The sequence below is a fragment of the Saccopteryx leptura genome, chromosome 6, assembly GCF_036850995.1.
Source record: "Saccopteryx leptura isolate mSacLep1 chromosome 6, mSacLep1_pri_phased_curated, whole genome shotgun sequence".
Classification (NCBI taxonomy): domain Eukaryota; kingdom Metazoa; phylum Chordata; class Mammalia; order Chiroptera; family Emballonuridae; genus Saccopteryx; species Saccopteryx leptura.
This window is the reverse complement of record NC_089508.1, coordinates 177,129,952-177,156,464: the sequence shown is the minus strand read 5'-3', so window position 1 is coordinate 177,156,464 and position 26,513 is coordinate 177,129,952. Positions and strand designations below refer to the sequence as shown.

Below are 26,513 nucleotides of genomic sequence, written 5' to 3'. Positions count from 1 at the left end.
CTTGCTAAGGTTTCAACAAAAGCTAGTATAGCCACACATCGATCTTATCTACCATGATTTCAGCATGATTTTCAAATTTTAGCATGTTTTCCTCTCTGCATGGGCTGTCTTTATTTAAACACTGGTTTATTCATTTTATGTCTTTTCCTTTCACATTTTATTAAAAGCAGGAAGAAATCAGGGTGCAATTTCAACGCTGCTTAGAAATGTCTTCCCCTAAATGTCCAAGTTCACCATGTCTGAGTTCTGGTTTCCGTATGGCTGTGGGATACTGTTTCCTTGAGTGTATGACTGCATGTCAAAGCTTCTACTCCTCCAGAATCAAATAACATGCTCTCCACTTTCTTCCAAACCCACCTAGAAGCATTCTTACCATTCAGATTTCTGTCTGTTCACTCTGTATTGGTTTTTTTCCTGAAGCAATTTAAGACTTTTCTGTAATGCTTCTCATTTTCTCCCATTAAAACCAAGACACAGGCCCAAAATGGAGTTCTTCATACTAAGCCTCGTATCACTAACTGTGACTTAATTACTGTTTCAGCTCTTCCACAGATGGAATCTCCTTCTCAATCAGGAATCTCCTGATCAGTGTTAGGCAATCTTTCTAAAGAACTTTGTCATCTTCTGTAAGAAAAGTAACTTTACAACAACTAACCTTCCTCCTCCATACCCTCCCACCCCAGTGTTCACTCCTGCCTATAAAATCTCTTTCCTAATATAGCTTTGCAGAACTTTCTATCTGCCAGGCTGGGTGGGTCCTGCCTAATAAATAGTTGAATAAAGTCAGTAAGACCTTTAAACTCAATTGAATTTTTTTTTTTGGAACACTTCTCAACTCTCACCAACAGGATCTTTCTTTTTTTTAAAATAATTTTATTTTTTTTGCCTGACCTGTGGTGGTGCAGTGGGATAAAGCGTCGACCTGGAATGCTGAGGTTGCCTGTTAGATACCCTGGGCTTGCCTGGTCAAGGCACATATGGGAGTTGATGCTTCCTGCTCCTCCCCTTTCTCTCTCTCTCTCTCTCTCCTCTCTGAAAATTGAATAAATAAAATCTTTAAAAAAATAATAATAATAATTTTATTTTTTTTAATGGGGCAACATCAATAAATCAGGATACACATATTCAAAGATAACAAGTCCAGGTTATCTTGTCATTCAATTATGTTGCATACCCATCACCCAAAGTCAGATTGTCCTCTGTCACCTTCTATCTAGTTTTCTTTGTGCCCCTCCCCCTTCCCCTTGTCCTCTCCCTCTCCCCCCTCCCCCTGTAACCACCACACTTTTATCAATGTCTCTTAGTTTCACTTTTATGTCCCACCTACATATGGAATAATGCAGTTCCTGTTTTTTTCTGATTTACTTATTTCACTTCGTATAATGTTATCAAGATCCCACCATTTTGCTGTAAATGATCCGATGTCATCATTTCTTATGGCTGAGTAGTATTCCATAGTCCAACAGGATCTTTCATGTCTGTATTTCAACTAACAATCTGGTGAAAGAAATCTAGACTGTTCTACTGGGTCCCTCAAAAACTCTTCTAGCATCTGTCCCTTGTCTAAATGTGTATTTATATTAAAACATAAAATGGCCATTTTTAGTTGGTAATAATATTCAAATGTCACCAAATTATGTGGTTTAACTTTTAATGTTAGTTTGTAGATACGATATTTTGGAAGCATGACTTGCATGATTATATTTTTCTCATTTCTTTTTTTAAAATGAAATTTATTGCAGTTGCTGGTTAATAACTATATAAGTTTTTAAAAAGAAAATTAATTGCCCATTAATGTGTCGGTTTATTTCTGGGCTCTCAGTTGTGTTCCATTGGTCTGCGTGTCTGTTTTCTGCCAATACCATGCTGTTTTGATTACAGTAGCTCTGTAATATAATTTGAATTTAGGCAGTGTGATAACTGTGCCTCCCACCCTCCAAGATTGTTTGGCTATTTGGAGTGTTTTGTGATTCCATACATTTTTTATTTTTCTTGTTTATTTTATTTTGCTTATTTCTACAAAATGTCCTGGCCACCTCATAATTTTATTCTTTCTGGTCACCATAGGAATTTAAGATTTTTGTTTAAGAAAAACGTTCTCCACCCCAACAGGCCTCTGGGGCTGAAGCCCCCTTTGTGAGCTCAGCTGGCTCCCCTCCCCCACCCCGTCGCCATGTGGACTCGACTAGGGCAATGTCCACATTCCGAATTCCACGTCGCGAGCTGTGAGAGAGAAACGGCCAAGGGCTTTCCCCAGGTGAAGGGGGAGAGGAAAGGTTGCCAGAGCACCCTCCTGTGCCGCCCTGGCCTGGGGGCTGCCCGGAAGTCTGCCCGGGAGCCACGCGAGGTGGTAGTGGGGAGCCCGCCGTGCTAGGAGCAGGGCTGTGGGTGGCAGGGACGAGGGCAAGCAGGAAACGGACCTGGGGACACCCACTCGAATCCCAGGACAGCCCAGTGACTTGAGAGCCTCGGGGCAGGGCTCCTGCCGCAGTGAAAAGAAGACCAGTCCACTTGTGGTACCCACCGCACAGAAACCAAAGCCCCGGGGAACAGAGGGCCAGTGCAGGGCCACCGAGGACCGCGATGCCACTGACGCTCAGAGAGCTGCCCAGATCTGCGATGCCACTGAGGCCCAAAGAGCTGCCCGGAACCACGATGCCACTGAGGCCCAAAGAGCTGCCCAGATCGGCGATGACCCCGAGGCTCCGAGAGCCGCCGGGAAACGCGCTGCCGCAAAGGCTGGGATCCCCGTCCAGGACCCTGGCGGCACCTCGTTCCGAAACACCATCCAAGACCACGATGCCGCTCAAGGCCCCCGGAATCACGGTGCCACAAAGGCTGGGAACGCCATCCAGGACCCTGGCGGCACCTCGTTCCGAAACACCATCCAAGACCACGATGCCGCTCAAGGCCACCCTGGGCAGTACCCAGGTGACCTGGGACACGCGGGGGTTCTGGACGGTGGAAACTAGTGCTGAGCTCAGATCCCAGGAACCAGGAATCCTTGCCGCCAGGGAGGACTCCAGTATTCCCCCTACATCGTATTTTCGTTTAATAAGTAATTTTTTGAAGCCAGAGAAGCCAACGAATGTAGTGATGGGGCTCATAAAAAAGACCGTGGAAGTGATGAAGCTGGACCACGAGCTGAAAGAAACTCAAATCCAGCAAAAGGTGGTAAGGGAGGAAGCCGAGCTGCTGCTCAACGAACAGCTACCCGTGCAGGCGGAGATCAAGGTCACGCTGGCCAACCTGGTGGACACAACTAAGGAGTCCAGACGCGAGATCGAGCGCCAGTGGGACAGCTACGCGCAAGCGGGTGCCGAGACCCTGCAGAGGGGACAGGAGTCAGCCTCCAAGTCTGCGAGGCAACCTTCCGAGCCAAGAGCCACGCAGCTCCTGGCGAAGGAGAAGCTGGACTCCGATCCGAAGCAGCAGTCGGAGGCAGCGAGGGACAGCTCCCCGGTGAAGGAGGACACGGATTACAGAGAGCTGCAGACAGTACAGGAGGCGCTGCGGCGCGCCCGGGCCCAGACAGCTGCGAAGGCCCACGCCCGGTTCCTCCAGGCAAAAGCATCGCTGGAGCAGCAACTGTGTGAGCCAGCCGCGAGCGGCACGCTGGGAAAGAGAGAAGAAAAGCTGAGAAGGAGGGTCCAGGCTTTGGAGGTGGCGGCAGAGAAGTGTGCTTCGCAGTTGCGCCGCCTCGGAGCCGAGGGCCAGGATCTACAGGACCAGGATCTACATGACGCGGTGGTGCAGCAGCTGCGGCAGCGCCGGGAGGGGACCACCCTCCATAGCTGGTTAAAACTTCAGAAGCAGGATCTGCAGCAGCATCAGTACTCCACGAAGTGCCTGTTGCCAGAGAGGCAAGAACCACAGCAACAAGGTGCTCCAAGGACCAGAAGAAATTCTTCCATAGCCACCGAATCCACCCACAGTACATAATTTCTGCAGTGCCGTGCTGCAGCAGGACTGGCGACTATATTCTTAGGTGCTGCCCAGACGCGGTTAGGAAGGCACTAGATCTCATAGCTCCTGTTACATACTCATCGTGACATATTAGTGCGAAGTTAGGGCCTTTTTTCCCCCCAGTCCGACTGCTACATCTTTGTGTGACTAACTTCCTTTAATTAGCCCTTGTTAGTAAACAGGATGTTCCTCAAACCTCCAGATAACCTGACACCATTTGCCAAGCACTCAGACATGAAACCAGGTGGGGAAAACCACCCTGAGGAAGTGAAAGGAGAACACTGTGTGATTTATTTCATCTTGCCGAAGCAGATTTCTGCATAGGAAAAGCACCTTTTAAGGATAGCATCTCAGATGGCCATTGTGCGGTGCTTTCTGTTCTGTGACCGGCCAGCATCAGTTTATCCTCATTCCTTTTGGCCAACTCAGAACACAAAGGCAAAGTGTTTTTAAAAGTTTTCCCCCCAAGTTTGTGCCAGTTACCAGGTAGCTGCTTCTATTTCTTGCTCATGAGGGAGAATATATATTCTAGTGACAGTAAGACACAGATTAAACAACATGACAAGGGGTCACATCACTTTATGCTGGGCTACAATTTCATTTCCAAGAGAAATCAAAGTATTATCTCTAGATTAGATAGCACTTTCATTTGAGGCAAGAAATCTGTCTTTTGAGTCCTTTCATAATACTTCATACGGTTATACTGGAAATAAAATTTAAGCAATAAATGCAAGTGCAAAAATAATCCCAGTATTTTATTTTCTCTAAGTCACACTCTATATTTACAACCTGGTGGGCTTTAGGAAAGTAACTGTCAGTCGTTTTTGGAGGCTCCCCTCCCTTTCGCAAGAGTCACATCCTAGTTTGGGGCTCTGAGATGTGGGGAAAGGTTCCTGTATTTTCAGTGCATCCTGGCACCCACTGGAGTCACCATTACCAAGCTTGGGGCGGGGGGAAGGTCTCTGGAAGACACATCTCAGTGACTTTTGTGCAGAAACAAGCTTGGACCCAGGAGTGTTTGTTTAGCTAGGTGTAATCCCCAAAGACCAGAGTCCGGTCCCCAAGACCTGGCCACACCTCTCAAGCCCCACGTAGGCAAAGGTCTCCACTACTCTCATGGATGATCTCTATTTCCTTCTTATTCTTGAGGCATCGCCTCTTTTTCATTCTTGCTTCTACCTTTCTGCTTCAAATGCATCCCACTGTCTCAGCTCTTCCTGTTATTGCCCCCCCCCCCCAACTTTGCTAAGGAGTACAAAATCCTGGGACTCAAAAGTCAAGGATGTTCTGAGGACAACTTCTGCTCAAGTTTGCAACACAAACCTCCCAGAAGTATGGGGGCACAGAGGTCTCACTACCTGGTCTGGTTGGGTAAGCCAACCAGGAGGAAGAACATATACTATCTCAGTAAGTCATCCTGCCCCACGGTGCTCTCCTTTATGTCCCTCTCAAAGAAGAGACCCAGAGAACAGCCACGAGAGCCCTGCTCTCTCCCAGGTCCAGAGCGTGCAGCAAGGCTTTCCAGCCCAGCGGCTGCTCTTTAAAGGGGTGTGGCCGTACTAATGAGATGTGCGCCCATCTCAGGAGGAACTGGGGATGCTTGGAAGGCTGCCCTGAAGAAGCGGAGGGGGCCGTGGGGCTTTACAAGGAAGAACCAATCCCAGGAGCTAGTGTGACTGGAGGGCAGATTCGCGTCCCATAAGCTGAGGGAACATTCTAGAGAGCAGGTGGAATGGTAAAGACTGCCACTGGTTTTCTTAATAATGTGGGTGTGCAGAGACTAAAAGAAAATGGTTCAGGGTATTTTAATGGGGACATTTACATATAATTAGGGGTCCTTGATCTTCAAGGAGACTGTTTACCCTTCGAGTCTACGTCAAGAGTAATCCACTGTGCGTATAGCCCCGTGGGTTTGGCAAAGTTAGGTGGTTTATTGCTACATGACAAAACCAAGGAAGCTAAACTATTCATCTTCTTGAATGTGTGTGCGTGTGTGTGCACGTGCATGTGTGTGCATATGTGTGTGCGCACGCATGTGTGTGTGTGTGTGTGTGTGTGTGTGTTGTCCTTTCTGGGAAGGAGCCTGATATCCTGACTGACCCTTAGACTTCCAAACATCGGTGTTTTTAGGGTTAACTACGAGGTCTCCCTGAAGCAAAGTCCAGGAAAAGCAGGCCAGCTGGACCAGGTAAAGGTGAGGGCTTCCAGCCGAGTGCAGGGCTGGTGAGTACAACCACGGAAGTCACAAAGCTCAGCAGAGGCTCCGACAAGAGGGCTGTGTGTAACCCAGTGGTCAATGAAGGGGAGAAATTGGAGGGCATTTGTATCTGTGATCTGGAGACCTCTTAGTGGATCCTGTTCTCATTGATGGGACTGTAGGCTGTCACTGCCCAGGTGGGGGCTTTGATGATGGTCCGCTTCTGAAGCATTCATGTCACACACGGGGAGAGTGAGATGCAGAAAGGGCAGAGAACTTGCCTGACATCAGGCTGATTAGTGATTCAACCTGGAGCAGAGCCTCCATTGCAGCCTTCCTGCACCTTGGGCCGCGCGGCGCGGGGTGAGCTGGGCACAGCACGCTGCTCTGCAGGAGGGGCGGTCTTCCCAAACCATCAGCGTCAGGCACGGATTGAGAAGATAATACGTGGTGAACAGTTTGCAAGGCCAGGCTGGAAAAGGAGGGGCTCGTCTTCTGCTGCTTTGCATTCCACAGCACGTGTTTCTCATTAGTGCTGACAACATGAGCGCTACTCAGACCATAGGTGCAGATGGGTCACCTGGGAGTCCTGTTCCAATGCAGAGGCTGTGGGTCAGGGCGGGGCCTGTGATTCTGCATTTCTGACACCCCTCCCCATCTGTGGCTACTGCTCGTATACAGCTTACTGGTGTGCAGGGTGCTGCAGCCAGAGCCCAGGCGCGGCCTCCAGAGACTCCTAGGCCTGGCTGCCCCGCCGTCTGCCCCTCGATGATCTGCACCTGGCCGACTCACCTGGGCCAGGGCCTCAGGGATCCTCGTGAACCCTTTATAAGGAGAATGAGGCCGGCCGCCATTGCTGCCGAGTCCCTTTCTGCACAGAGGAAGTTGCTCAGGTCAGAGCTGGGTAACAAGTCTCATTTGGGTGGAAGTTCTGAAGAAGCTCCAGGTAAGGGAATTTGGCAGCAGGCCCCGCTGCTACTGGACTTAATTCTGAAATCTCCCAGACTCTGTGGCTTGTCGCTGCTTGTTGACTGGAACTAGGGAAACTTTTCAGAGGGTCTAGGGGGCTTCCTCGTTGCTCTGTAAATCAAATTGAGTACATCAGGCCTTCACACTATTAATAGCACTTCTTGGTCCTTTCCCCTCACCAAGAAAACCTATTTGGAGCTAACAGAGTTTCATTCTGAGAATTTTATTATCACTGTGCCATTCATAATTTATTACTTAACCTCTGTGGCTGGCAGGAAGTGCGATTTTGAACAGTCCCACTGGAATAAAATCTGCAGGTTAATAATCTCTGCTCTTTGTGACTAATTGGAAAAATGGTATCCTAGTAACAAGACGTTAGCAGAAAACTAGTTCGTACCAATTTCCATAGGATAGAAGAAGTGACTAGAATAATTTCATTGTTAAGTTTCTTTCCCCCAGCTAATGTCAAGGGGGCAAACCTGTGGGCACTGCTCTCTGAGACTGACCTGGTATAACACAGGAAGTGTCCACCCGGAGCTCTTTGGGACAAATACCAGCACTGAGAGCCCCCTTTCCTGGCCCAGATGGTGGCTGCGCAGCTTTCTTCTTCACGTAACTGAAAGTGTGGAAATTGCTCCATATCATCATTCATCCTCAGAGGTGGATTTCATGGCAGGTGCACCCAGCGGGCATCCTGGGCCCCACAAAACCTCAACTTTACATTTTTTTCTAGTGACACCAAGTTTGGTTTCATATGTACAATTCTAACATGAATAGTACATAATATTTTTTATTTATTTAAAAATATGGTTAACATGTATTTTTATTTTCCCTGTCTCTCTCTTTTTAAGGGGCCCAGTATTTTCTTCTGTGCCTGAGGCCTCAACTGACCTTAATCCGCCTCTGTTTGTCGTGAAGCTTTGTTGGTTTTCACCTGTTGAAAGTTGCTTGGCTGCCTGGAGAATCCATCATTTATTAACCAGTCACTACTGGTGGACTTTTCGGGGTCTTTCTTGTAGTTTCCGTAGCCAAGCGGGAGGAAAGGGCCAAAGCTCACGGTTCCCAGAAGCTCAGTGAAATTACAGTCTGCATGAAAGCTAGTCAGGCCTGAACTTTGGAGTCTACCAGAGTCTTCTAGAAATCCTGGCTGGGAGGGGGACATTTCTTCCAAATTAGGGGCTGGGAAGGCTGTTGTCAAGGGAGAGGCATGAACCCCCAGACTTCTCAGAGCTGGGCTGAGAGGGAGGGAAGGAACTGCAGAAACAAACACCCTTGGCTCAGGGGAAGCTTCTCCCCCCACCCCCACTTCAGTGGCATCATTCATGAGCTAAGGATACCTTCACCCAGGAAGAGAGACCTGAGGTTACTGATTAACCTAGCAACTAGCCAGGCGCTGTCACTAAGCAACCCAGTACAAGGGGAAAGAGTCTGCTAAGTGAGGGGGCTGAGAATTGGGTAACGCCATTTCCAGAGCTAGCCGACTGAGCAGGGCTGCTCCGAAGAGCCGTTTGTGCTTGGCAGTGTGTTTTGCAGCAGGTTGCATATGTTTGCTCGTGTGCAGGGATCTGCTGTTCAATCCCTCATCTGTAGTTACAGGGGCTTGGAGCCTGGCAGAGACTGGCTGAATTTTAGCTGCTTCTGATTCTCTGTATTTCGGAAAGCTTGTTACCCATCTTGGCCCTCACATCCTCCTGTTCCAAACAGCACAGTTCCAAATGCCATTCCTGGAAGCCGGCATGTTCCAAACAGAGCATCCCGTCGTCTTGCCTCTCCTTCCAGGGCTGCCCGTATCCATCACCTCACATCCCTACTGCCTGGCTGCTTCAGCCCCTCATTATCTCCTGTCTGTGCTCTCCCCGTGGCCTCCCAGCTGCTTTCTCTGCCTACGGTGTTTTCCGTGGAATTGTCAAGGAGTGCTTCTGGGGAACTTTCTACAGCACAGCTGCAATCACAGCCCTGCCTTTCTTCACAAGCTTCAATGATTCACCTTGCCCAGGTGATGCCACCACTATTCCTAACCCAGACGATTAATATGTTCTGCAGGCTGTCCGTCCACCCTACACCCTCCCCTTCCTGTTCAGCTGTTGCTCTTACTGTTTCCCACGATTGCCACTTCTCATCCAGACTGGTCAGAAAGGAGGCTAGAATCCGGGTCCCCATCTCACTGCCTTTCTAGTTTATTTCACTGCTTTCTCCTCCTACAAGACATTTCAAAAACATTCCCCCAACTTCATTTATTTATTATTTTATGGTGGCAGAGACAGAGTCAGAGAGAGGGACAGACAGACAGGAAGGGAGAAGAGATGAGAAACATTAATTCCTCATTGCGGTTCCTTAGTTGTTCATCGATTGATTTCTCATATGTGCCCTGACCAGGGGGGCCACAGCAGACCGAGTGACCCCTTGCTCGAGCCAGCGACCTTGGGTCCAAGCTGGTGAGCCTTGCTCAAACCAGATGAGCCCGCACTCAAGCTGGCAACCTCGGGGTCTCGAACCTGGGTCCTCCACATCACAGTCCAATGCTCTGTCCACTGTGCCACTGCCTGGTCAGGCTGCCCTGACTTGAGTAAACCAGAAGGTATGGGTACTGGCATTTTCTGGGCTCACTGCATTTCCTATATCATTAGAATTTTTTCCTCTTCTAGATATTGTTAAACTTTCTAAGTGCTTATTTCTACTCTATCAGCCCTTGCTAAGATGACTTAGAGAAAATAATAGAGTACAATGTTCTGAACCTCGCCGATCATGGAGGAAGACTCTTTTGGGAAGAGTTGAGGCAATTAGGGTCTAGGTACACTGACCACATTGAAAGTTTCTTTGTAAATCAGTTACCTGATATGGTCTTACTGTTTTATATTGAGACTCCCTGTGTAAATATGGTGCATGGGAACCGTACGGAACCCTGAATTCCTGCAGCCATCTCACACTTCTGCGGGAAAGGGAAAGTTAGAAGAGAAAGAAATTTTGAGCTAACAATTTAAAACAAAAACCATAAAAAGACAAGAGGTGTTCATATACATGCAATCCATCCAAGAAACACCCTTCCGTGAATACTTTTTCTTATTTGTTACACTTAATGTGATTTCTCAAAGCAAACCAGAGCTGGACAGTAGTGAAAAGGATAAAGAAAAAAATTATTAAGTAACTATTGTAATAGGGGAATAGAGACCTCAGGCTAGAACTGGGCTCAATTTCAAATACAACACGGACAGGTGGGGATTTAGGCCAAGGAGCAGGGTGGGGGTGTGTGTGGATGGGAAATGACTAATCAGAAGCATCAGGGATCAAGGGTGATTTCTGGATCAATCAACTGAACAGAATTCTTGCTGAAGGCAGCCCAGAGTGATCTGAGATCACCTGGGAAATGGTGGAGGATTAAGAGTTTGATTAGATGTGGAAGATGATCAGATACTGACTTAACAAGCTTTCTGCTCTTGAAAACCAGACCCCAGGATGAGGCCAAGTTGGAAAGGGCTTAGAAGAGCCTGATTAAGGGGAGAATCTTTGTTAGTTTTTTGCCTTTTTGTCCACAGCATTTCTGATGACCACTCTTCCTAACTATCTTCTGCTCTGCTCTTGTTGTTTATTTAAACAACGATCCCACTTGTATGAATCCAGTAAGTTGTTTTCTCTCCCAGGGCACAAGGTATGCTTCATCTGGACCACTTAACAAGCTCAAGTCGGTCTCAAAGGAATACACAAAGGGTGTTCTACTTTTGGGGATTATAATTATTTGGTGCAAAGGATTGGAAATTCTCTTGTATTAGCCAAAGACTATTGATGCTTAACTGAAGTTGATTCACTTAAGCTTGGAAAACTCCTGTCCACATTCTGGATAGCATTTTCAAAATATAGTCATCTACAGCTTGCCCATCTGCAGCGTCCAGCAAGGCATTAGCCTTCTCCCGATAATCTGCTGATGACTGCCTCCTGAGGGTGGAGACGAGGCCTTGGGAGAGGGCAGAAACAGTGGCATGGGCTGAGATGAGAGGTGCCAGTCTGTTCAAGGAAAGCAAACACACCAGTTGTGTAGGTACAAATACCTCGTCATGAGAACTCTGCATCCTCTGAGGGGAGATAATTGAGTTAAAGATCGGTTTTATTGATTTTTGTCTGATGTAGTTATTTTGATTCACTTCCAAGTTTTGGGTTTTTGTTTTTGTTTTGTTTCCCCACTACCAGGAAGTTGTACGTTGCCAGTATGCTTTTTTTTTTTTTTTTTTTTTTTTTTTTTTTTTACTTTTTTCTGAAGCTGGAAACGGGGAGAGACAGTCAGACAGACTCCCACATGCGGCCCGACCGGGATCCACCCGGCATGCCCACCAGGGGCAACGCTCTGCCCACCAGGGGGCGTCGCTCTGCCGCGACCAGAGCCACTCTAGCACCTGGGGCAGAGGCCAAGGAGCCATCCCCAGCGCCCGGGCCATCTTTGCTCCAATGGAGCCTTGGCTGCGGGAGGGGAAGAGAGAGACAGAGAGGAAGGAGGGGGTGGGGGTGGAGAAGCAAATGGGCGCTTCTCCTATGTGCCCTGGCCGGGAATCGAACCTGGGTCCCCCGCACGCCAGGCCGACGCTCTACCCCTGAGCCAACCTGCCAGGGTCGCCAGTATGCTTTATAGGAAAGATCTGAAGGCGAGTTGGGGGTGTGGGGAAGGGAATTAGGCATTTCTTTTCCTGCGTAACCTGAGCAACTATCATACCAGATTCATAACCCAGTCATTTCTAGGCATTTCTCTTTGGGTTTTACATTTTCCCATAGAGCAGCAGTTCTCAACCTGTGGGTCGCGACCCTGGTGGGGTCACCTAAAGCCATCGGAAAATACATAATGCATATCAGGTATTTACATTCCGAATCATAACTGTAGCAAAATTACGGTTATGAAGTAGCCACCAAAATTATTTTTTGGTTTGGGGTCACCGCAACATGAGGAACTGTATTGCGGGGTCACGGCATTAGAAAGGTTGAGACCCACTGCCATAGAGATAACTGATATTTATATGCCAAGTAACTTAAAATAGTTAGGACCAGTTTTGAGGCATGCCAGATAATTGCATTTTTAGTGTCTTTTTTTTTTTGTCTCTGTCATGAATGATTCTTTTCTTTCTTCCTCCCTCCCTCCCTCCCTTCCTTTCTTTCCTTGCTAACAGTACATTTCTGTATGCCTTTTCCTTGTTTGTGACAAATCTTTGTTGAATAATGGGTTTGGAGAAACACTCTGGGTAGCTCTCAGCTTTCCAAAGGGAGCGGAGATGAAGAGGGCACCCTGGGCTTAGCCACCAGCATTTTTATCGAGTCAGGCTAGTCTCCCCGTTCCCCTGGAAGATCATTGTCAAGAAATAGAAACGGGGCTGTTGGAACATCGTAGCTCAAAACTGATCCTCTTTTGGTGGGGAAAAAGGGCAACATTTTTTATTTTTATGCGGCTTATATCATATGATGGAATCTTAGAAAAATGATATCCCTGGATAGCAAAACCATAATTGGGTATTTTGGAGAAATTAAATGGTAACTGACTCCTAATGAGTTCCTAATAACACTGCTAAAAATATAAAAAAACCTCTCCACATTACCATATTTTTCTTTGAGGTATGTGCATATATATGCATATGTAACATATATTATATATGCATATAGTTTCCTTTCTCCTGATGCTCATTAGCTATAAATTGGCATACCCATGAAATTGTATTTACTGCTTTAAATGCTTCTGGCTAAAAAAATATCCAAACTTGGGACCTTAGTTTTGTTCTTTTCACATTGTATTAAACTTCGACTCAATCTATTTTCTGTCTTTGAAATTCTTGTGCAGGACAAAAGCCTCTCCTGATTAGAAGAGAGTGTTGCTATTAAAATGTGACTCAGTACCTGCTGGTCTACCAAAACTCTGAAAAAGTGTCTGGGCATCACTTGCCCAGATTGATCATGTGGGTTTGTCTGAAGCACACCTCAGAGGAGAAAAGCATTCAGAGAGGCTCGTGGATGGTTCTGAAAATACCACGAGAACACGGTCCTGAGGGCTCGGTCCTTTTCCACCTTCGTACAATAATGATGGGTCAGGTGTGTGTGAGCGTAAAGAACAGTACCAGACAGGTGTTGTGCAGGCAGATTTTTCCATCCTGGTTCTACCCAGTGACTTTATTGTAGCAGGGCAGGGCAGTACAACTGCCATTGACTAATGTAGCTTTATTCTTTTCCTGTCTGTTTATCTCCCCCTCCAGGAGTTAGTAATGGGATGGGGTATGGGAGGCTGTAATGGGCAAGGGACAAGCAGATTTCTCTATGATACTTTATTGCTTCTGGAAACTGGGACACATCCCCCTCTCAGTACTGCAGCCCACGTGTAGAGTCACTCCATAGGAGAGACTCGGGAAGACAAAAACATTGACTAAACAGTGCACCAAATATCTGAAATGCTAGGATCATATGGACAAAGTAGCTTTCTGAGTTGCTGAGTATTCTGGGCCTCTGCCTTTGGGAGTAATCCCAGCAGCTCATTTCTGCTCCCTGAGCACCAATGGACAGGAATTAGAATGTGGCTTTTGGAATCTGATAAGTTTCCCTTTGACCACTAACAAATGCAAATACGATGAGCTCCTTCTGGTAGTGATGAAATGAGTACGAAAAAACATGCCAACTGCATTGGAAGATGTGGATCGCACATTATCAAGTGCGATCCAAGTATAGTTGGGAGCTAATGGTTGGTTTTGGTATTAGTATTAATAACTTGGTTCTAAGTTTTGTAACAATATCAGCTGTCAGATTGAAATCCACAGCTATCAGAGATGGGTTGAGATAGTATAAAGATCACTAGGATTGGATGTCAAAATAATGTTACTGCAGATCCAATCCATATCCCCATCTTATTTCTATGACCTTGGGAAATCATGTCACATCTCTGGGCCTCAATTGACCCATTTATAAAATGACAGTGTGACAAAAAGTAGTACTGGCTTTTCTTTGGTTATTGGAAATACATGGGGGTATTCTTTTTTCAGTGGGGTGAAAATTTTTAAAAATTAAATTTTGGGGACCTGACCTGTGGTGGTACAGTGGATAAAGCATTGACCTGGAACGCTGAAGTTGCTGGTTCAAAACCCTGCACGTGTCTGGTCAAGGCACATATGGGAGTTGGTGCTTCCTGCTCCTCCCCCCTTTCTCTCTCTCTCTCCTCTCTAAAATGAATAAATAAATAATTAAATAATTTTTTGGGAATAATAGTGGTTAATAACACTTTGTAAGTTTCAGGTATACAACTTCATAATACGAGATTCATATACTCCAGTGTAGGTTGGCCACCTGAAGTCCACTCTCCTGCTGTCACCATATATTTGACCCCCTTCATCCTCCTCCTCCAACCTCACCCCCCCATGTTTATGATTTTGGTTTTTCTGTTAGTTGTTGTTTTTTGTTTTATATCCCACACACGAGTGAAATCATATAGTTCTTGTTCTTTTCCTACTTATTTCACTTACTATAATATGTTAAAGATTTATTCATATTGTTCAAATGGCAATATTACATCGTTTTTTATGAAAACAGTATCTCATTGTATATATACTGTATCTTATTTATCCAATCTCTTCTAAAAGACACTCAGGTTGTTTCCATGTCTTGGCTATTGTTAATAATGCTGTAATGAACATAGGAGCAAGTAGGAGTGCTTTCAAATTTTTCAAGTACCCCGTAGAGGAGTTGCTGGACCATTGGTGTATTTTTTAATTGTTTGTCACAGGAATGGTGGATTGACATTTAGTGGTTAAATTAAAGTTCTGTGTACTTCAATGCAAGGGACATTGAAGCCCACAGAAAAATCATCTCATTTGAAATGCTAATAGTGCCATAGCTGAAGGACACTGAGAAGAGTTTGACCAGTATAGATAGTCTATGAATAACAGAGCTCATAAGAAATGGAGCCAAGGTGAGACCCAAAGGAATTGTTGCCAGAGAACTTTTAGATCTATTTTTTTTTAAAGGTTCTTATATAGAAAACAAGAAAATAACATTTTCAGCCAGCTTTAGAATTCCTTATAGGTCACGCTGGCCTCTATGACATTTGTAAATCTTCTTTTCATGTTTCCTTATTGTGTTTTTCAAGAAGTACTTGAACCATTTTCTGAGACGCAGAAACCACAATAGAAAAGTGTTCCCCTTCCCTTTAGCCTGTCCTTGCCCGGTGCATGGGGGCCGCCCCAGTCAGGGTGGATGACAAGCCCAGTACAAATAACAGTTCCTGTCTGTGTGTGGCTCAGAGATTACCTTTGTCAGAACAAATCCAATAATGCGCTGTGAAAACGGTCACCTTGGCCCAGAGTGATGGGCTAACATGCGCTTTTTTTTTTTCTGCAGGGACTGGACAGACCTAAGTTTAGGAAGCAGGGGATGGAAAAGGTCATTCAGAAAGGCCAACTTCTTAATTTTCCAGGTGGGGGACGCGGGGGAACAGAGGAACGGACTCAGCTTGATCACTCAGCAAACTAGTGGCCGTGCCAGCTGCACCAGCAGAGGAAGGTAGGTGGGGGGGGGGGGTTGGCTTTGTGCCAGACTCACCCATGTTTCTTCTTCGCAAAGTCTGTTTGTAGGGGAAGCCTTACCAGCCAAAACTAGCGTCAGGGGCCTCTGTGTCCACCAGCCAGCCAGCACCCCACCCCGTGCACCAGCGATGTAAAACGCCCTGGGGAGGTCCCGTGTGGCTCTGACTTGGTCTCCCTTTGGCAGGGATAGTTGCCCAGGTGATGAAGGCTGTTGTATGAGTCACGATTCCGGTTGTAAATGGCAGAAAGTCAATTAGCTTAAGCCATAAGGATTTATTGTCTTCTGTAATTAGTAGGGAAGAGAGGAGGTGTGACAGGCAGGGCTCGGCTTCTGTCTGCATCGCTCCTCACCTTGCTGAAGGTGGGTGCTGTGCCTCTGAATGAGCACGGGTGATGGGTGTCGGTAATCTCAGAGTCGGTGCCTACAAGTACCATCGCAGCAAAGACAGACAAGTCGTTCTCGCTGCGCCAGCTGATGCCCCTGAGGGAGAGGTTCTGTCATGTTCTAACCCTGAGAAAGCTGCAGTGGCCTTGGATCCAGGGTTCTCTCATTGGACGAGAGGATTGATTGGCACATAGGAGCTCAGGGGACAAGGTGGGGAAGGCTGTTTCTATAATGGTGGGGAAAAAATGTTTTGGTCATTCCAAACCATAAATACATGGTCTAACTGAGGTCAAAGTATTTAACACAGAAGATACTTAGGGCTGGAGTTCAAAAAGACAAGAGTAAGGTGCAAGTCGTGAAAAACTTGATGGAGGGGGTAGGACATGAACCAAACTTGAAGCATACAGTGTTGCAATAAAACTTTATTTATAAAACAAATGGTGCAACAGTTTTGGCTCATAGACTGCAATTAGCCCATCTCTGTTCTCATTCATCTGCCCGCTTCTACTCTGACACCCCCAAGCCAACTCTTTCCACAGTAGCCAGAGTGATGATTTTCAAGATATATTTAGAACATGTTCACCTTCGATGCAACTAAAATGTGTAGTGGCCATTTGTTTTGGACAAAAGGCCAACTTCGTGCCGTGTGTCTAAAGACATGCCTGCTCTGGCCCCTATTTCTTGAACCTCATCTCAACTCCCTTTCCTCTTCAAAAATGTGTTCCTGCCAATCAGAGCATCTTTTCCCCTGGGACTTAGCTCCGCCCTGTCTCTGGGCTTGTACACACTAGTGACCTCACCATGGATTGTTCTTCTTTTGCTTCTGTTCCTTCAGGTCAGCTAAACAGAACTTCCTTGTAGAGCCTTCTGTAATCGCCCAGTCTGACTTGGACAGAGCCCCCTCAACACTGTTTTCTATCAATACTTTTCTATCAACACTGCATGCTTTTCTTTTTATTTTATTTATTTATTTTCACTATACAAATGCAGATTTCTTTTCCTTCTCTTCATCCATAGCATGAAAAAAGTTTGAAACTTGTTAGCAAAACAGCTTATATACAAAGCACCTCTGAAATTATGCTTTTCTTAGAAAAACAACTTACAAAAAATAAACATTCAAGTCCTTTAAGTAGTTTACACTTCTGAATGTTAAAGCTCCATGTATTTCCTAAAATATAGTACAATAAAAAAAAACAAACCTCATTAACGTGACACAGATTTGAATTCCACAGGATCCCTGACAATTAAAAATGTTATTCCCGGCCCTGGCCGGTTGGCTCAGCGGTAGAGTGTTGGCCTGGCATGCGGGGGACCTGGGTTCGATTCCCGGCCAGGGCACATAGGAGAGGCGCCCATTTGCTTCTCCACCCCCCCTCCTTCCTCTCTGTCTCTCTCTTCCCCTCCCGCAGCCAAGGCTCCATTGGAGCAAGGATGGCCCAGGCGCTGGGGATGGCTCCTTTGCCCCTGCCCCAGGTGCTGGAGTGGCTCTGGTCGCGGCAGAGTGACGCCCCAGAGGGGCAGAGCATCGCCCCCTGGTGGGCAGAGCATCGCCCCTGGTGGGCGTGCTGGGTGGATCCTGGTCGGGCGCATGCGGGAGTCTGTCTGACTGTCTCTCCCCATTTCCAGCTTCAGAAAAATACAAAAAATACACACAAAAAATATTATTCCCTATAAGGTAAATTTGTTCTTCACAGGCAAAACAATAGTTAAAGTGTGTTTCTCTGATTAATTAATTGAGATTTATTTTACTCTCCAGCTAATGTAGACAGGAAGACTAATGGTAATTTATAGTGTCTTTAAATAAATTAACAAAACATATCCAAAATGTTAATCACCACATGCATGATTCTGGGAGAGTGACTATCTATACATACATCCCCCTCCCCCCCATGACACTTCACCAATTATCAAGAGCCAATGTGACCCATTACTACTCCTAGGGCAGGTCTTCTTCAAGAAGAGATGACAGTTTTCCCTTGGTCCTGCTAAGGCTATCTCAGTGGATTTCCCCAGAAAATAAATGACACCAGGGTGAAAATCATAAAATATAGTGTTTAGCCCAGTGATTTCAGAAGGCTGATGAAAACTGCTGCAACTCTAACAACCAGTAAGGTGAGGAGATCCCTCCGAGTGTGCTGATCAACACTGATGGGGAGAGGACTCCATTCCTTTCTAACCACTCTAGGACCAGGTAACCTGATTGGGTTTAACGGTTTAACAGACCACTCGCCAGACAGCTTAGTAATGACAGATTATATCCCACATAAAAAATACATTGCACCCGGGCACACGGGTCTGTCCATGTGGGATCTAAAAGAACGAGAACCTCTCATTATTAATGTCAATGTGATAAAAGCTAAACTGAATTGGTGCAAGTTCAAGTACAGTATCATGTAATTGCTAAAAAATGTTTCAAAGACTTGATAGGAATTTCATAGTCCACAGACTCCAACAAGAAAATTACAATACATCTCATCTACAAAGCACCCTTTGTAATTATACCCGTTGGGGAGCAGGCAGAGGGGTGGTGCAAGCAGGATGTGCCAAAAAAGAAAAAAAAATCATGATATTATAGAGGTGTTTTCTTCCTCAAGCTTTCCAAAATGTTACATTGTCTTTGCCCCTGGATAGTGTGAGCTATGGAGGGGCTGCCTGCAGACCACCGCTTCCAGAGACTGTGAAGTTCACGGTCTCATCAAGTCTATATCCAGTGACTGGCTGAAATGGTGTTTTGCAGATAAAAGTTCCTGAGGCTTCCTTTTTCAATTCATCTTCCAAATTTCACATGGCCTATAAGAAACCTTCCAGCCCATACTGGACTTCAACTAAGACGTTTTTCAAGCAGTTAGACAAATTCTGGGCTGTAGCATTGCTCTGATTCTTTTCTTGCCACCTCTTCAGCAGCCTAAATTTAGAAATTACGATGTCGTCTTCCTTCTCCCAGATAGCATCAATATCGCTGACCTCCAACTCCAGGCTGGCAATGGCAATTCTTATCCACTCCTTCCCCAACTTACCGGCGAGGGTGATCAACTGAGCGTCTGTTAACAGGGTCTGTGCTCCATCTGAAGTGTCAACTGATAGATACATGAATTCACCAGATCTTCCAAACTGCTCTTTTGCTGTTCCACTTGTCTATCTGACCCCACTCTTGCTTACTTACTATCACCCCTGAAGCAGAACAGTTCTAGGAAGCTGGTCGACCGCCCCAAGGAGAAGCGTTCCAGGAAGCCGATATCATAGGACTGCAGAAGGGAGCACACCAGAATTGCTGACTCAACGCACACTTGCTCAAAGCTCTCCCCCACTTTAATAAATTTTTGCCTCAGAGTCTGTTTTGGTGCTCTTCTCCCCGGGAGAAGTGCCCGGCAGGGTTCCTTTCTTCCTTTCTTTTTTTTTTTTTTATATTTTCTGAAGCTGGAAATGGGGAGAGACAGTCAGACTCCCACATGCGCCCGACCGGGATCCACCCGGCACGCCCACCAGGGGCGATGCTCTGCCCCTCCCGGGCATCGCTCTGCCGCAACCGGAGCCACTCTAGCGCCTGGGGCAGAGGCCAAGGAGCCATCCCCAGCGCCCGGGCCATCTTTGCTCCAATGGAGCCTTGGCTGCAGGAGAGGAAGAGAGAGACAGAGAGGAAGGAGAGGGGGAGGGGTGGAGAAGCAGATGGGCGCTTCTCCTGTGTGCCCTGGCCGGGAATCGAACCCGGGACTTTGGCACGCCAGGCCGACGCTCTACCACTGAGTCAACCGTCCAGGGCCCTGTGGGCAATTCTTTATCTTCCCATTCTTTATCCTGTGCAGAAGCTCGCTCAGTGGAAGGCTCTCCCAGTTCCCCGTTTATTTTTTTCTGTTTCTGGCTCCTCATTATCAGAGTTGCTCTCAGAACTGCTGCTGCCTTCTGATTTAGAGTCCTTTCAAGTATGTAGGTTGGAACTAGAGCAACCTTTCTCTTCTGAATAGGCACTGTGACCATCACTGCTCTCTGCGGCCCCTGCGCCGCAGCGCATGGTCACTGGGCGGCTGGGAGCGAGCACCGCGCATGCCTGAGACTCCGCGCTCAACCCGCTGCAGGAAGGCTCCCGTGCAGAACGCTGCCCTGCGCGCCCCTCTTTTTATTTTTTTAAAGCACACTTCCACAGTGTTTAAGTAGTTACTCGTTTGTTTGCTTGCTTGCCTTAGTCTTAACCTGATCTAAAATATGAGCTGTTTGCATCACAGAAATCGGACTGTCCTGGGCTTCTAATTCTCAGGCCAGCTGGCCTCTCTCGGCAACTGGAGTTTATTTTCCAAAGTGTGACATATTCTGAATGCACAGAGAAAGACAGAGCTGGGTGCCGGTCACCCATATGCTAATATCCCCATTTTTATTTCAGATTCTTTCTATATTATCAACATTTTAATTTAATTAAACATTTTTTAATATTTACAAATTGCATAAAAAATTTTTTAATAGCAATTCATTTATTTCTCGAACTTTGTTTCCCAGTGTGGGAATTGCTTCTCAAAAAATCCTGGGTGAGGAAGGACCACGCCTTTTTAGCAGCATATATTTTCTGGGCCAGTGCGAATTCTCTTCCATTTATAGCATAATATATAATCTATTAGTAATCTTCTGCCCATTTCCCCCAAAAGAATATGAAGCCAGATCATAACACTGCACAGCTAACTCATTTTGGATAGTTGTCAGTTTTGCTGTTGGGGAGAAGCTGGTTGCCAGAGACCTAAGATAAGGAAATAGACTAAAAGTGAACATAACATTTAACCGAGACTTCCCGTAGCAGGGGAGGGAAAACAGGGCTGTTTCTCGCGGTCTTATAAAAAGAAACAGCGGCTCTTTGGAAGGATAAACTGTTTCTTTCTTTCTTCCTTTCTTTCTTAATTTCTTTCTCTTTCTTTCTTTCTTTTTTTCTTTCTTTCTTTCTTTCTTTTTCTTTATTTTTTATAGAGACAGAGAGTGAGTCAGAGAGAGGGATAGACAGGGACAGACAGACAGGAACGGAGAGAGATGAGAAACATCCATCATTAGTTTTTTGTTGTGCATTGCAACACCTTAGTTGTTCATGGATTGCTTTCTTATATGTGCCTTGACCGTGGGCCTTCAGCAGACCGAGTAACCCCTTGCTGGAGCCAGTGACCTTGGGTTCAAGCTGGTGGGCTTTTTGCTCAAGCCAGATGAGCCTGCGCTCAAGCTGGTGACCTTGGGGTCTCGAACCTAGGTCCTCTGCATCCCAGTCTGACGCTCTATCCACTGCACCACCGCCTGGTTAGGCTGTTTTTTTCTTTAATAAAAAAGATCACCTTTGTTTGTCCACCTGCCCCCCTTACTCATGCAGTTTTCTCATCATCTCCGCCTTCCTTGCCTCGTTCACTACGTGCCCCTTTTTCTGTTTTTGATGCTCACCTTCACGGTGATGGTCTGGTTGTAGCCCTCCAGTCTGCCCCTGCGCCTTCATTAGCCTGGGACTGAGAAAGAAAAGGAGGGTGATGTCTGCAGGCGGGTCCCTGAGAAGTTCCTAGTGGAACGATACAAGGAGACTTTCAGACATGAAATCCGTGAAACTCACAAAGCCTGCCTGAGCCATAGAGGTCAACGTGAAATATTCTCCTTTGAACAGTTGGCAGAGTCAACAGTAGAGCAGATGTGACCCTCATGTCACAGCAGCTGCCGTCCGAGACTTTGATAAGCCCTGGCTGTCCATCTGGAGTGGCTGCCAAAGAGGCACCTTAGATAAAGTGTGCAGGGAGAAGGTCCTTTGCTCACGGCAAATCTCAGAGAGGACTCCAGTAAAACTCAGTAGCAAAGAGCTGGGTTTAAATCTTACCATTGCCAATTACTGGCTGTGTGACCCTGGGCAAGTTACTTAACCTCTCTGTGCTTTAGTTTCCTCACCTGTATATTAAGACTATTCATAGCATCACCTCAAATTGTTGCTATGGCAACTAAGGGAGAACAAGGGAAATGCTCAGCACAGTGTCTGTCGCATTGTAAATCCTTGATAAACGTTAGCTCTAACCTGACACCCATGGAAGGAAAGCTGCTCTTTTTGGAGCCCTGATGGCTGTTTCTCCCTGCTGCTCACTCCTTGTGTCCCCAGGACATTTTCACAGGTCCCCTAGGACTTTGCAGAGCACAGTGAGAACAATGTGTTTCCCCAGGGGGTTACTGATTGAAGATAACGTGAATAAAGCAGTTGTCCCAACAGTTCTTGGGGGTTACCAGAAGTGGCCCCAGAACAGAGGCAAGCCTTCCTGAAGGTCCTGCTGCATCCCTTCGCCCCAGGGAGGAATGGGGAAAGGCACCCCACAGCTGGGGCTCATCAGAGAGACAGGGCCAGGCACTGCGTGTCTCAGAGCGCCCTGTCTTCCTTGAGTTTCTCAGGTTTGCTAGAAGGCGGGGACCCTCAGCTGGCTCTCCTGGGCTTGCAGACCTGCTGCCAGCAGAGAACCTCATTTCCTGGAAGGTGATGAGTTTACCCGTTTGCAAACTCATCATTGGCCTGACACCAGCTGCCCCAGATTTTCTCACTGGCATCCTTGGAGGCTGTTTCAAAAACTCATCCACCCCTCCCCTCCTTTTCTCCCTCCTCGCTCTTCACGCAAGTCCAGTACTCTTTGCTGCATATTCCCCCGGCGAGCTGACAGCACCATCTAACTTCTTGCTTCTCTGTCCTGGTTTACTGTCTGTTTCTGACAATCCGGCCTCCGTCTCAGGCAGCCTCCGAGGGGCCCATCCATCACGCCTGCACTGGCCAGGCGACACTCTGCAGCTCTGCGCTGTTTAGTGTCTGTCTGACCCGCCGGGTTCATCTTCTTTTTTCCTCCAAGTTTTTCCCGTCACACTGCTGTTTTTCCCTTAATTGTCTGACCTTAAGTCACCTTGGGTTGCTGACATCCCTGATGCACCTACCCTTTGGGGAAGCCAAGGTGTCTCAGTATTTATCAAAGCTGATTTGCATGAAAGGACACCTTAGGGATGCCGGACTGTAAAATAATAAGTATCGGTCTCTGCCCTGGGTTCCTGACACAGAGCTCCCCAAACCCTTGTAAACAGGGCTGCTAAAAGAATCTTTTGTTCTAATATTTCCTCTTAAAAGCCCATTTCCTCACCCAGGGCTCCTAAAACCCTTGGGTTTTCTGAGGTGAGTGCAGCGTCTTTTTTTTTTCTAATGTGGTGACTCTTTTAATTTTTATTGGATTAATTGGGGTGATATTGGTTAATATATAGGTTTCAGGTGTACAATTCTATAACATCATCTGTAATATTATATTGTATGTTCACCACCCCATGTCATGTCCCCTCTGTCACCATCTGTCCTCTGCTAATCACCAGGCTGTTTCTGTGTCTGTGGGTTTTCTGTTTGTTTTTGATCACTTCCTTCACTTTTTTCACCCGGCCCTCCCAACCCCCCTCCCCTCTGGCCTCTGTCACTCTGTTCACTGTATCTATGAGTCTGTGACTCCTGACAGGTTTCAGGATGAGAGACTGGTCACCAGAAACCGAGCCATGATTAGCAGCTTGGAACTTCCAGCCTCAGTCTCCAGAGAGGGGAGGACAGCTAGTGGAGTTCGTAATTGATCATGCCTACTGATGAAGCATCTATCAAATCCCCATGGCATGGGGTTCGGGGGGCTTCTGGTTTGGTGAACCACCTGCATGCTGGGAGGGTGGTGTACCCCAACTCCAAGTGGACAGAAGCAGCTGCACTCGGGACCCTTCCAGACCGTGGCTTATCTCCTCACCTGGCTGTCCATCATCTGTATGCTTAGTCATATCATGTTCTCTAGGCTTAGGTTTGCCTGATGGCTTCTTGTGGTTGCATTTGGGTTACCCATTCTTGGCCAGAACACTGCACAAGCAGATGTCATTCTCAGGGTTTCACATTTTTGTCCTTTCTTGGTGATGATACTTTTGATCACCTAGTTATGGTGCTGTCTGATTTCTCCAATATACAGTTAGTAAGGTTTCCACCTTGTAACTAATAAGAAAGGCTATGCAAACATCCTCACCCCCCTCACAATTTCCCTACTGATTTAACATTCTTTGATACTTTCTGCCTGCCCAATCTTAATTAGGACGCTTGCAAAATTTTCTAACTCCATTATACCTCCCATATTCATTAGATAGCCCCTTAGCATTTTACTGTAATTATTTTTATTTGACCTATCTTTTTTTTTTATAGGAATGAACCCATAAACTCCTATATTTTCTCCCAATAGTTTATAATTCAATACTGTCCTTAATTATTGCCGTGTCCAAAGCTGGCTCTGGTGTCTTTGTGACAGGTCCTCATCATTTTTGAGCTCCTCTCTTTCTGGCACATTCTTGAATATTGTAGATTCATCTTGTCTCAACCTGGCCCAAACCCTGAGGTTAGTGATTTCTCTGAGGAGTCCCTGGTTTCTCTCAGTGGAGAATGGTGTGAGCGACCTGTATCTGGGTGGTAGGCATGCGCATTGCTAGTGGTAAGCTTTGGGTTTTGATCCCTTCGGAGGACAGAGTGGACCTGTTATTTCACTGCTGTCCTCTCTACCAGCTCAGCTTTCCAGTTTTCTAGAGAACAGAAGCTGTCATAAACTTTACTCCTAACTAGAAAGCAAGTATCTCTACCCTTTCACCACTAAGTGTATTATTTGTTGGAAGTTTTTGATATATTTTAAATCAGATTAAGGAATTTTTATTTGTATTTTGCTGATTGTTTTATCATAAATAAATGTTAAAAAAAATTTTTTTCTGTGTTTCTTTTCCCCCTCCATTACTCTATTAAACAGTTCTTGCATAATTGTAGGCATGGTTGACTAGTGGATAAATTGCCTGGCTAATATTTTACTTAGTAATTTTGCATCTTCTATGCCCATTTTATCCTAAAATCCCTATTTTAGGAATTTCATTCCTGTTTTTCTGTCTTGTGTTTTGAGTAGTTTCTTCAGATTTATCTTCTAGCTTATATTAAATATGTTTAATCTCTACTTGCCCCACTCATTCATAATAATACAGTGTGTCCGTAAAGTCATGCTGCACTTTTGACCGGTCACAGGAAAGCAACAAAAGACGATAGAAATGTGAAATCTGCACCAAATAAAAGGAAAACTCTCCCAGTTTCATACCTATTCAGTGCAGTTCGATGTGGGCTCACGCACAGATTTTTTAGGGCTCCTTAGGTAGCTATCCCGTATAGCCTCTACAGACTCATCACTGACTGATGGCCTACCAGAACGGGGTTTCTCCACCAAACTGCCGGTTTCCTTCACTGCTTATTCCACCGAGTAATGTTATCCCTATGTGGTGGCGCTTCGTTATAAACGCGCCGATATTCATGTTGCACTTTGGTCACAGATTCGAATTTAGCGAGCCACAGAACACACTGAACTTTCCTCTGTACCGTCCACATCTCGACTGGCATGGCCGTGGGCTGCTCCTCTGTATACACGGTGTTACGTCATCATCTGCGCGTGCGCACATGCTGCCACATCATCCTACAGAAACTGGGAAATACATACTATTATATGTAATATTATATATAAGGATAAACATATTTTTGTTTCTACGTTATTTATCATTAAAACGACCAGTTCATTTCTGACAGTCTTCTGATTCTGTATCGTATTTTAAAAATCACTTCAAACACTGTCATTTTTTAATCCTCAGTCTGATTTAGTGTGGTAAGTCCCTGGGGGAAAGAAGAGTCCAACTCGGTTGCTTTTCCGGTGGCCTCTCCCTCACGGTGGCTCCTTTCCTGGTGTGTCTACTAATCACTGGTTGGAAGAGCCTCTGTGGTGATTTTAAGTTGAAGATGGTTTCTTCCGGAAAGGACTTGCACGTGTTTTCCCGACGCCATGAAATGGAGTGCTGTCATATTGGGACCGCTCCAGTTAATTTCAGGGTCCCTGGCTTATTTGGCGCAATTTCTGATTTAGCCATCAAATTCACATCTAGTTTTACAATTGAAACACGGCGTGAAACGCGTCACCCTCGGGGTCACCGTGCCGCTCCTGTGTGCTCGCTGCCCACAGCTCTCGTTTTGTGGGTCCACGTGGGTGCTGTCTTCTCTTTGCGAATTCCCCTCACTTCCTGTGAGTTTCGCAGTGAAATGAAAATATGCCGTATGCCGGGTCTAGTTGTTTTGAGGGGATGGGCCTTTCTGTTCATAACGCGGCTGGAAACAGAAGATTATCATTCTTGATTCTGTTTCGGTGACTTTTTAAAAAAGAAAAACGTTTCCTTTATATCTAGGTCCTTCTGAAGTACACAGTGATGAAAGAGGCAGGTCAGGACAACTTCAATAACCATTCTTTTTTTTTTTTTTATTATTTTATTTATTGATTTTTAGAGAGAGAGAGAGAGAGAGAGGGAGAAGGGGGAAGAGCAGGAAGCATCAATTCCCATATGTGCCTTGACCAGGCAAGCCCAAGGTTTTGAACCGGTAACCTCAGTGTTCCAGGTCAATGCTTTATCCACTGCGCCA

At 46.1% G+C, this 26,513-nt stretch overlaps 1 protein-coding gene across 1 annotated transcript; it reads left to right on the top strand.

Annotated features, from left to right (window-relative positions):
- Positions 1-3,096: 3,096 nt before the first annotated feature.
- Positions 3,097-5,529, top strand: LOC136377230 (coiled-coil domain-containing protein 121-like). The gene is made up of 2 exons (XM_066343710.1): positions 3,097-3,863; positions 5,421-5,529. The coding sequence occupies exons 1-2, from the start codon at positions 3,097-3,099 to the stop codon at positions 5,527-5,529; spliced, it is 876 nt and encodes a 291-aa protein (XP_066199807.1).
- Positions 5,530-26,513: the final 20,984 nt, after the last annotated feature.

Bases quoted from the DNA above. Each gene is read 5' to 3' on its own strand.
- LOC136377230 (XM_066343710.1), top strand. From the start codon at position 3,097: ATGGGGCTCATAAAAAAGACCGTGGAAGTGATGAAGCTGGACCACGAG. The intron at 3,864-5,420 runs GCAAGAACCACA...TCCCTCTCAAAG, and splicing joins AAGTGCCTGTTGCCAGAGAG to AAGAGACCCAGAGAACAGCC.